Source organism: Perca fluviatilis, chromosome 4 (assembly GCF_010015445.1).
Source record: "Perca fluviatilis chromosome 4, GENO_Pfluv_1.0, whole genome shotgun sequence".
NCBI classification, from domain to species: Eukaryota; Metazoa; Chordata; class Actinopteri; order Perciformes; family Percidae; genus Perca; species Perca fluviatilis.
In genome coordinates this window covers 3556032-3566575 of record NC_053115.1, presented here as the reverse complement: position 1 = coordinate 3566575, position 10544 = coordinate 3556032, and the positions used below count along the sequence as shown (strand labels likewise).

Sequence of the window (10544 nt, the reverse complement as noted above, 5' to 3'; positions counted from 1 at the left end):
AACAAAGCGCAGTCAGTGGAACAGAGGGATGGACTGAGGCGTTTATCAGCCTCAGTGACACGTTAGCCCTGGACCATGCTGTGCAGTCTGGCCTGGCTTTGAGAAGCTTTCTGTGCCGAGTCTTTTAACACAACAAACTGTTTTCTTACTGGACTTTTTCCACTGTATCAAACAACATACAGCCACTAAAGGCTCCCTGTGGCTTGGGGGCAGGCAGCAGGTTTTAAGCAACAGCTCAGTGAGACACTGTTTCTCTGTTTCTTACAGACCAGAGGCCTGTACTACGAAGCAAAAGTTGGTGTTACCGAGGTAACTTCAGGTTCAACCCAGGGTTTTGTGTATCACGAAGGTGCATCACTTGTTACCGGGTTAAAATGCCGTGGAAAATGATGCTGGAGCATGTTATGTTGGAGATTAGAGATCAACCGGTGTAAAAACCCCGCCTACTGACCAATCAATACTCGATTGATAACGGCGTCACACTTCTTAGAAGATCTGGGTGGAGCTCGGTGCGCGGAGAGACAGAGAGAGAGACAGAGAGAGAGACAGAGAGAGAGACAGAGAGAGAGACAGAGAGAGAGAGACAGAGAGAGAGACAGAGACAGAGAGAGACACACACACACACACACACACACACACACACACTCACACAGACCTGCTTTCCCAGTCTGGATCTCCACATTCTGGCTGAAGCGTCCGCAGCCTGCTGACGTTCTGGCTCGGACCTGGAAGATGTACTTGGTGCCTGGCTTCAGCCCTGACACTCGGGCGCTGGTGTTTCTAGACTTCAGAGTGGAGTAACTCTGCGCTTCATTATCCTGTAACAGAAACCGCCACGTTTAAAGATTAAGTTTGGGGAAATTGGCATGTTAGTCCGCCTATGAGCTCAATTGTTTCCCCATGAAAACATAGACTCAGCTGCTCCATATTAACACGTACAGATAGATTATTCTAAAACACGTAATTGTGCAAGAAAAAGGCAGATCATGCTGGATCTGCCGATCCTGTATGCCGTTACTTTAATGAATACAACCTTGTCTGCCAGTCAAATGTAATTGGCCGGTAATTACCTCAGACATCTTTGATCAGCCAGAATAATGAGAGGCACTTTTTGAGAAGTGTTTTTCTTATTTTCATATTTCCCTTTAGATAATTCATTTATCATGCCCCATTTGTTCAAATGTTAATTCTAAATGTTATTACGCCTATCTGATATGTCAAGTCTTTTTTTTTAATGCACATATTCATTAAAAAGAGGATGCAATTGTTGTTTTGAAGGATCGTATTCACTCTTTGGATGTCTCGATAAATCGACATCATCATCATCATCACTGCTATCCTCACCTTGTTTCTTCTGCTTGCTGCAGCATCCTTGCAAACTTACTTCAGAGAAGCTTCATAAGTGTGGAGGTAAAATGAGTTCAACGATAATAAGAGGAGCAAAGTGCAGCCAAACAGCACAATAAGTGAATCATTCATGTTTTCCTTGGAAAGGATAAGAGCCTAATTATGAAAAAGTGCGAGGTGCAGAAAATAAGAGCTTTTTTTTTTGTCTTCATTATCATCCTCAGCAAAAGCACACCCACTCGCTGTGACACATAGTTCACAGTCGTATAGAAACCTTAAGAAAGCACATTGCTGACTTGTCCACTTGAAATCCCCCGCAGGCGTCTCGCCCCCCTGAGCGAGGCCAGATTAAGACACCAGTGCGAGAGACGAGCTAATCCTTCATCCCTCCCCACACCATCCTGCTTGTTTGGCTATGAGACTGTCTGTTTCCAGGCTGCTCCCTCTGCAATTAGCTGATTCCTATCATCACACACACACACACACACACACTGCATGTACACTCACACACTCACAGCAATTAGCTCGTTGCGAGGCTTGTGCAGCCGCCAGCCGCTCGCTGTCACTGTCACTTTCGTTAAGTTGGAATCCACACCGTCTCATCCTCCTTGTTCCTCTCTCTCTTTCGACCCCCATTTCCTTTCAATTAGCTGAGCTGCCAGCAGGATCTTTTTCTTGGATTAAGTTATCGAGAGTCCATCCAACCACTCCTCTGCATTCACAATACCTTGGCTCAGTTTAGCCCACTGAAGACAATGAGCTCATGTTCTCCAGGTATAGCAGAGACTGTCACTTCTTTTCCTCTCATAAACTGCCTGAGCAGGCTCATGTTAGCTGTCTATGGAAAATTAGCAGGATATAGTGACACAGCCCTAAAACAAATGACTACAGTATTGGTGTTTGGTGTTTTTTTTTTTAAGTGCCTGAGTGGTAGTAGAGCACCTTCTCGTAGTATTTGATGTCGTACTCCAGGATTACTCCGTTGGGCTGGCCGGGTTCATGCCACAGCAGAGTCACGCTGTTCTGACTGGTGTTCTCCTGGCGGATCGCTAACACTTCCGAGGGGGCTGCACAAGAAACAGGAGAGATTTGTCAGCTCAAGATGTGACCATCACATACTCTATAATAAGGTAATGAGATTACCCTGCAGGTAACTTCTGTTTACACAGGAACGGCAGCATTTCATGAAATACATTCAGGCAGATCATTCAGACAGATCATGTGGGATCAGTCCCAACAAGTCTTCAGAAATAAATGATTCAGTGCATTGTCATGAACGGGTTTGTATGATATTGTATGAAAAGATATGCACAACAATTCATATGATATCCTATGGAATTACACCATGCCCGCTGGCCGGACACGTGACGACTGGTCACATGACAGTTAGGTACAGTACAGGCCAAAAGTTTGGACACACCTTCTCATTCAATGAGTTTCCTTTTTATTTTCATGACTATTTACATTGTAGATTCTCACTGAAGGCATCAAAACTATGAATGAACACATATGGAATTATGTACTTAACAAAAAAGTGTGAAATAACTGAAAACATGTCTTATATTTTAGATTCTTCAAAGTAGCCACCCTTTGCTTTTTTTTTAATAAGGAACAAAATTCCACTAATTAACCCTGACAAAGCACACCTGTGAAGGTAAAACCATTTCAGGTGACTACCTCATGAAGCTCATTGAGAGAACACCAAGGGTTTGCAGAGTTATCATAAAAAGCAAAGGGTGGCTACTTTGAAGAATCTAAAATATAAGACATGTTTTCAGTTATTTCACACTTTTTTGTTAAGTACATAATTCCATATGTGTTCATTCATAGTTTTGATGCCTTCAGTGAGAATCTACAATGTAAATAGTCATGAAAATAAAGAAACACATTGAATGAGGTGTGTCCAAACATTTGGCCTGTACTGTATAGGGTCTTTATAGTTAAGTTTAGCTGACAAAAGGGGACTGTGAGGCGGGTTTTGATTTTTCACCTGTGGTTTACTTTGGGAACCCTATGTGACCAAATCACGGCGCAATGAACGACACGCACAGATGGGGCTAACCATAGTCTAATCCACGACTTTCCATTTCCAGGATTGCTCCGGTGCCATCGGAAATTCCGCTGGATGTCCCTCGTTTCGGACGAATGTCCATTACCTTTCTTTGTGTTGAATTTCAAATTCTGTTCAATTCATGAGGACTATGGTTACCTGCTCCTCAGATCTCTGCAGGGTAAATCCAGACAGCTAGCTAGACTATCTGTCCAATCTGAGTTCTCTGTTGCATGACTAAAACATTATACACTATTTTGCAGTGGCACGTGGCTCCGTCTAACACTTAGCACACCAAGTCGATTGTGATTGGTTTAAAGAAATGCCAATAAACCAGAGCATGTTTTTCTCCCATCCCGGAATGCTGTATGGACTAGCCAGACCCTCCTCCACAGCGCTGTGGAGGAAGGTCTGGCAATGCAAGGCTAGACTAACCATAAGCACATTGATCTCTTGTCTGTCCAACATGTTCAACTTTATTCACTGGTCTCAATGAACTTCCATCTTTTCTACTATACTCTTCAGGTAAAATATAGGTGAGTCTTTAATGGCAGGCTACATTGGGAGTGCTTTAGTCTTGCATTGCCAATCCTTCCTCTGTCTGACTTGGAGACTGTTATTCTTGCTATTATTTCGTATTGTATGGACTACTGCAATTCCTCGTATTCTGGGATTTGCCCCAATCATCTTTATCACGCCTTCAGCTTGTCCAGGATGCGGCAGCTAGATTGTTGACTCGTACCAGAAGGAGTGATCATATCTCCCTGATATTGGCTTCTCTTCACTGGTTACTGGTCAAATATAGAATCGATTTTAAGGTAATGTTACTTGTTTTTATGGCATTACATGGATTGGCCCCTTTATATATTACTGATCTCCTTACCCTACATCACTCCTCCAGGAACCTAAGATGGTCTAATCAGTTCCTTTTAGCTATTGAACAGTCTCGGATGAAAACAAAGGGTGAGCGTGCCTTCTCCGTTGTGGCCCCGAGACTCTGGAACAAACCTGCCATTCATATTAGGTCCTCCTCTACTGCCGAGATCTTTAAAGTGATGGTTCGGAGTAATTTCACCCTAGGGTCCTTTGCACCATGACCTTGAGCCAAACACCCCCCCAGAAGCTTTTTTCACCTGGGTCTAACATTGGAGAGTTACAGATAGTCGCTGAACAGCGACAGCAGCAGCTATTGGATCAAGTGTCTTAACATTACCCCACTAATTGCTAATGATGCCCGAAATGAAGCTGCCCATAGTAGTGTATATAGGTTATGCACTCATAAAAACGATGGATTGTAAAGTTTGTAAGTACACCAGAAGGTTATGTAAATAACACCTCTCCGCTGCTGGCTTCTGCTCTCTGCTGTTGCTGCTGTGAAGACGAGTGCTTAGGGACATCTATAAATTACAACACCGAAAAGAGATGCAACAAAAATATTTTTAATTTAACTTATTTTTAAAGTAAGTGCTGTAGAATAACTAGCAGGAGACAATTTATAATTGAGGTAAGTTTGGAGACATTACCTTATTTAATCATTAAATTAATAAATATTTTTGTTCCATCTCTTTTCGGTGTTGTAATTTGTAGATGTCCCTAAGCACTCTTACTGCCCGGTAGTAACAGCAGCAGCAGCAGCAGCAGAGGGCAGAAGCCAGCAGGCAAGTGTTATTTACATAAACTTCTGGTGTACTTACAAATTTTACAATCCATCGTTTTATGAGTGCATAACCTATTTGTACTACTGTAGACGTTTGGTATCATTTCGGGCATTATTAGTGGGGTAATGTTAAGAGACACCTCGGATCCATTAGCCCCTGCGCTAAGCTATTCAGCGGCTAACGCTACTCACGCTAACGCTCCCAATGTTCGACCCAGGTGAAAAAAGCTTCTGGGGAGGAGTTTGGCTCGAGGTCATGGTGCAAAGGACCCTAGGGTGAAATTACTCCGAACCATCACTTTAAGTCTCGTCTTAAAACACATTTTTATTCTTTGGCGTATGATTTAGTTTAGGGACATTTGTATAGAAGTGTGTTGTTTGTATGATCTTCATTGTGTCTATATTTTTATTGTCTTCCTTTGTTTCTATAACCTAACTTTGTACAGCACTTTGTTCAGCCTAGGTTGGTTTTAAATGTGCTCTATAAATAAACTGACTTGACTTGTAGAGTCTGTATGGAGTGCAGAAGAAGTGTCAGAGTTGGACTTAAGAAATGTTTGCTGACAGTAGCAGCTATTCCAACTAGTCCTTATGGAAACAAAGTGCGTGTGCCACAACCTGTTTTTCATTATCAGCACAAAATGTCGTTGAGACAGCACATTTCTTCCAAAGATTGTTATTTTGGCACTTTTGCTAAATTTGACAGTAAGAGAGAGACAGCAAGAGAATAAGAGAAAGACATGAGATGAAGGGCCAAGGCTGGACTCAAACGCAAAATGATATAGCTGCAACTGAGCCACAGAGGGCTAAGTTTATTTTTATTTCGTTTTTTATGTTTTTGTGCCATTTCTCTTCTTTTGGTAATTGACAGTGAGTAAACCCAGGACGACACAGTTAAATAGTATGAACTTGAGCCATCTGAGCCATCCTGGATTCCCAGCAGAGTGAACACTTATTTTACTACAACCTGTGCCCTGTCTTAAGACTTCAGGCATTTCTCCTCAACAGGAACCAAGCACCCGTAACCTAGAGTTCCCATAACCTGAACTTTTAAGAACCTGTAAGGCTTTCACTGCATGAAAAGTGGGATTTTCGTTAATTCTTTTGGTGCTATGTCCTGTTTGGTCACGGTCTTGTTCTGAGGCCAGAGGGCTTCGGACTTTTAGTTGTAAATTTAACTTTATTTAAGACTGTATTGCTTTTGTTTCTGGAGGATTTGGTGTTTGGGGTTTCTATTCCTTGTTTCATTCATTGTTTTTTGAGTTTTCTGTGCTTGTGTGTACATTACGTGTTCTTGTAGCCCTGCCCTGATGTCTTCCCTTGTACACCTGTTCTGTGTCTACTCTCCACAGCCTGCCTTTGTATTAGCAGTCCTCGTTGTCTTGATCTTAGGTTTTTGTTAGTTTCCTGTTTTATTTTGAAGTGCCATTTCCCGTGTGCCATGTCTTGTTTGACTTCCTGCCTTGTGTGTTTTCCCGCCTTTGTGATTATCTGCCCCTCCCTGATGTGTTCCAGCTGTTCATCGGCCCTGATGTCACCTGTCTCTCGTTACAACCCTCATTAACTTGTGTATTTAGTCTTTGTGCTCCCTTTGTCTAGTGTCACGGTGTCGTCTCTCTTCGTGTGCTTTTTCCAGTGATTCGTTTCTCCATGTTTTATGTGTTTGGAAGTTCTCTGCCTGTTTGCAGACTTAGAGCTATAAGTTTATTTTATTAATTAAATCATTTGAACTCCATCTGCTTCCTGCTCCTATGTGTTCTGCACTTGGGTCCAAACCTGCCTTACTGATTGTGACACATACATCCTGTACATCACATGTGTCAAACTCAAGGCCCGCGGGCCAAATCCAGCCCGTTACAGATTTAGATCCGGCCCGTATATCAATTTGGGTTCACAATAAATACATTTTGGCCCTCCTAGTTGTGCGCTAAACCCAAAACACAGGAAAGTGTTTTTTAAACTGGAGTTACCTGACATTCAAAGCAGAATTATGGCAGATTTGCCGACTCTGAGACTTAGAAATTCCCCCAGAAGAAGCAGAGAGAGAGTTTTTATATTCAGGCTGTGTTGTTTAAAAAAAAGGTATCATTGTTTTTCTTGATTTGCTAAATTCTATGATGGCTAAGGAACTCTTTTGATGACTTTTGTAGGGCTTCATGTCAACACAAATGTGACAAAAAGCATACAAAAATGTCGGAAAAAGCAACAAATTTACAAAAATGTGACAAATGTCTGAGAAAGCCACAAAAAAGTCGGAACTAAAACAACAAAAATGAGGTAAAAAGCTACCAAAATGTTTGTAAAAAGTGACACGCAGTAACAAAAGCACGTGAATAAACTCTCCATGTCCGGCCCTCGGTGTGATTCTCTTTTTCCAGTGTGGCCCTCTGGGAAAATGAGTTTGACACCCCTGCTGTACATTATCATTCAAAAGCAGAACCGGGGACAGTCAGGATGCACATTAAGTTAAGTTCCATAACAGCCTGTACAGTAAATGCCCTGCACCAAAACCTTCTTAATGAGAAATTGTATATCATTGTTTTGAACCCTACCTGCCTGGTTCGTTGTGATGTTGACCAAGGCGTACGGTGACGGCTCGTTGCTCAGGTGTGTCACTGCGTTCATGGCCAGGAGACGGAAGGAGTAGTTGGTGTGAGCCACCAGGTTGAGCACAGTCACCCACGGCTCCGTCAACCCAGTCTGGCGTGGAACGAATCGAACTGCCGCGTTGCCCAGACGCTCCACCATGCCTCCGACCCCGAGACTCGCCCCTCCTCCGCCCGCCTTCCCTCCGCCAGGGCCTCCCGGGGAGGATGAGCAGTCCTCACAGGGCCCTCCTTCCCCTGAGCATTTCTGACACAGCACGCTGTACTTCAGGTCGCTGCGACCGCCAGTATCCAGAGGGCGATCCCACTCTAAATTCACAGACGTCCCGTTGACCGAGGAGATGACGTTTACTGGAGCAGATGGAGGGCCTGGAGAAAAGAGATGGAGTTCATTCTCAGGTTTGGATTTGTCCACTGAGGCACCGAAGGAGTGGATCTTACACAGGTTATAGAAACATTCATTGTCCAGGGAAATATGCAGAAGGCTGTGAAGAGGGGAGCAAATCATCCAAAGTGGCTGCTTAGGGGTACATGGCGGTCGAAACCTATGCTTGCAGCGGCTCCTCCTAACAGTGCAGAGTGTTTCTGCGTCTGTTCTTCATCACTGGCACTTTGAGGAACAACTTATAGTTTTTGTTTTACATGCAAATACACAACCCCAGTCTCACGGCAGTTCGTGAAATGGTCACGATTTATGACCATCTATTTATTGATTGATTGAAGTTTATGTCATTTTTATCGTGCTGGTGAGCACGAATTTTAAACTAATGTATTTCACTATGTATTTCTTTCGTGATCACATCACGACTACGGTAGCGAGTAGTATGAAAAGCCGAAAAATCCGCGCAGGGAGGTTGGCCGGGGGGGGTGGATGGATGGGTCAAACAACACAGGACTTTCACCCAGGAGAAAGTCCTGCATCCTGTGTGTGACGATTAATTTGCCCGAGAGGCCGCGGCGTCCCCCAGAGACCGCGTCCGCCTCCCGTGTGTGACGTTTCCTTTCCCGTTCTTGATGCTTCCCATTTTGTGCTGACTACCACGAAAAAAAAACGAGAGGAACGTGCCCTATACACGAATCAATAGATTAAAAATAACATGACAATTTCACAAACTGCCGTGAGACCGTGTTGAAATACATGAAGAGTGACAATAAAGGAAATCTGATCTAATCTAAAAATGGCGTTTATTTCCAGTTTTTTGGGAAGCAAACATTTCAAGAAAGGAACAATCTTGGCTCTGGTAAAAAAATATATATATATATCTATATTAGCCCTTCCCAGTGTCTACCTGCTCAACCCGTTCTCACTCCCAACTCGTCATATACTTGGTCAGTGGCTCTCAGCGAACAGGCAAGACCCACTAACACCATTTAATGGCACGCGGAAAGCTTATTTTCGACCGCGAATGTAACTGACGAAATGGAGGGAGTAGAGACCGTAGGTACGGTATAAGACCAAAAGGTTGGTTGTGGCATCAAAAAGTGACGCCACAAGTCCCGACCAAGCACGTCTACGTAAATATGACGCTAAAGGAGACTTTTCACTTCAATAACAAACGCCAAAGGCACCTGACCAAGCGCCGCTTTTTGACACGATGGGAGTGAGAATGTACCTTCTACATCGCTGCTTATCCATATAGAATAAAAGCACTAACAGATACTTAAAGTAACCAAAATAAAGATACTAATGATATAATCAAACATATGCAGCTGTATAATTCAAACAAACCACTACATACTATACACTAAACACTTAACTATGAAATATAACAAAACAATGAATAGCTCCAACAATCACTGTCTAACAAAGGCAATTAGATTTTTGAGGCAGAGAAATGTTCAGCACATTGTAGGTGTGTGCAATAATAATAATAATAATACATTTCATTTAAAGGCGCCTTTCTCAGCACTCAAGGACACCGTACAGGGATACATAAGACATTTAAAAACAGCAAAAAATAAAGAATACAACAACAATAACAACAACAGAAAGAGGCAGAGTAATTGACATCAAGTGGAATAGGCAGTTTTAAACAGATGTGTTTTGAGTTGCAATTTGAAATGTGGGAGTGAATCAATGTTTCTGAGTTGGGGTGGTAATGAATGCCATGATGAGATGGGGAGCAGAGCGGCTGAATGCTCTGCTCCCCGTGGTGGTGAGACGGGCGGAGAGGACAGACAGGTGTATGGAGGAAGAGGATCTCAGGGAGTGGGAGGGAGTGGGACGCTGGAGGAGATCAGACAAATATGGGGGAGCGAGGTTATAGATGGCCTTGAACTGGATACGGAACTGGAGAGGGAGTGTTGAATGTTTGTACAGGGATAATGGATAAGGGCAGGGGGGTTCTGGTCTCCGAGTGGCTGTGTTGGGGACATTTACCGCACAAGCCATCGCCTGCCACCGGCTTATAGAAACCCACTTCACAGGCTAGAGAGAGAGCGAGAGAGAGAGAATACATAGAGTAAATAGAGAGCTTGCAGAAAGGGGCTCTGCACTCCCATAATTACTCAGGCCATGATAAAAATTGAGATAGTGCAGCCAGATAGGCATGAATTTCACTCCGAAAGCAAGCTGTGCATATCAACGCTGCTTCAAAACTGTGTCATCTGCTCCTAAGCATTAATTTTAGGACAAACCCCCTCCCACCTTCCCCCCCTCCAAATCTATGTGTAATTACAGGCTTGTAACCGTGGAGACCGTGGAGCAGGGGAGATGAAAGTCATACTTCTTTCTGCTCAAATTTGGGCTGAAAAAGTCTCTGCACTGTTGATAGTCCCAGTGAGACCCTCAGAATCCAGACCGTGTTTCAACCTCAGCTCCTCTGATACATATTCACTTTTAACTCAGCACTGATTAATAATGGAAGGGGCTCTGATAAATATA

At 43.3% G+C, this 10544-nt stretch overlaps 1 protein-coding gene across 1 annotated transcript in view; it reads right to left on the bottom strand.

The window, feature by feature from the left end:
* The window catches only part of epha8 (eph receptor A8), a 136013-nt gene that overhangs the window by 23037 nt on the left and 102432 nt on the right, over window positions 1-10544 (bottom strand). Inside the window, 5 exon segments of the mRNA XM_039798535.1 lie at window positions 656-818; window positions 2290-2414; window positions 7607-8029; window positions 9947-10002; window positions 10004-10088. Of these exon segments, the coding sequence (XP_039654469.1) occupies window positions 656-818; window positions 2290-2414; window positions 7607-8029; window positions 9947-10002; window positions 10004-10088 (852 nt within the window).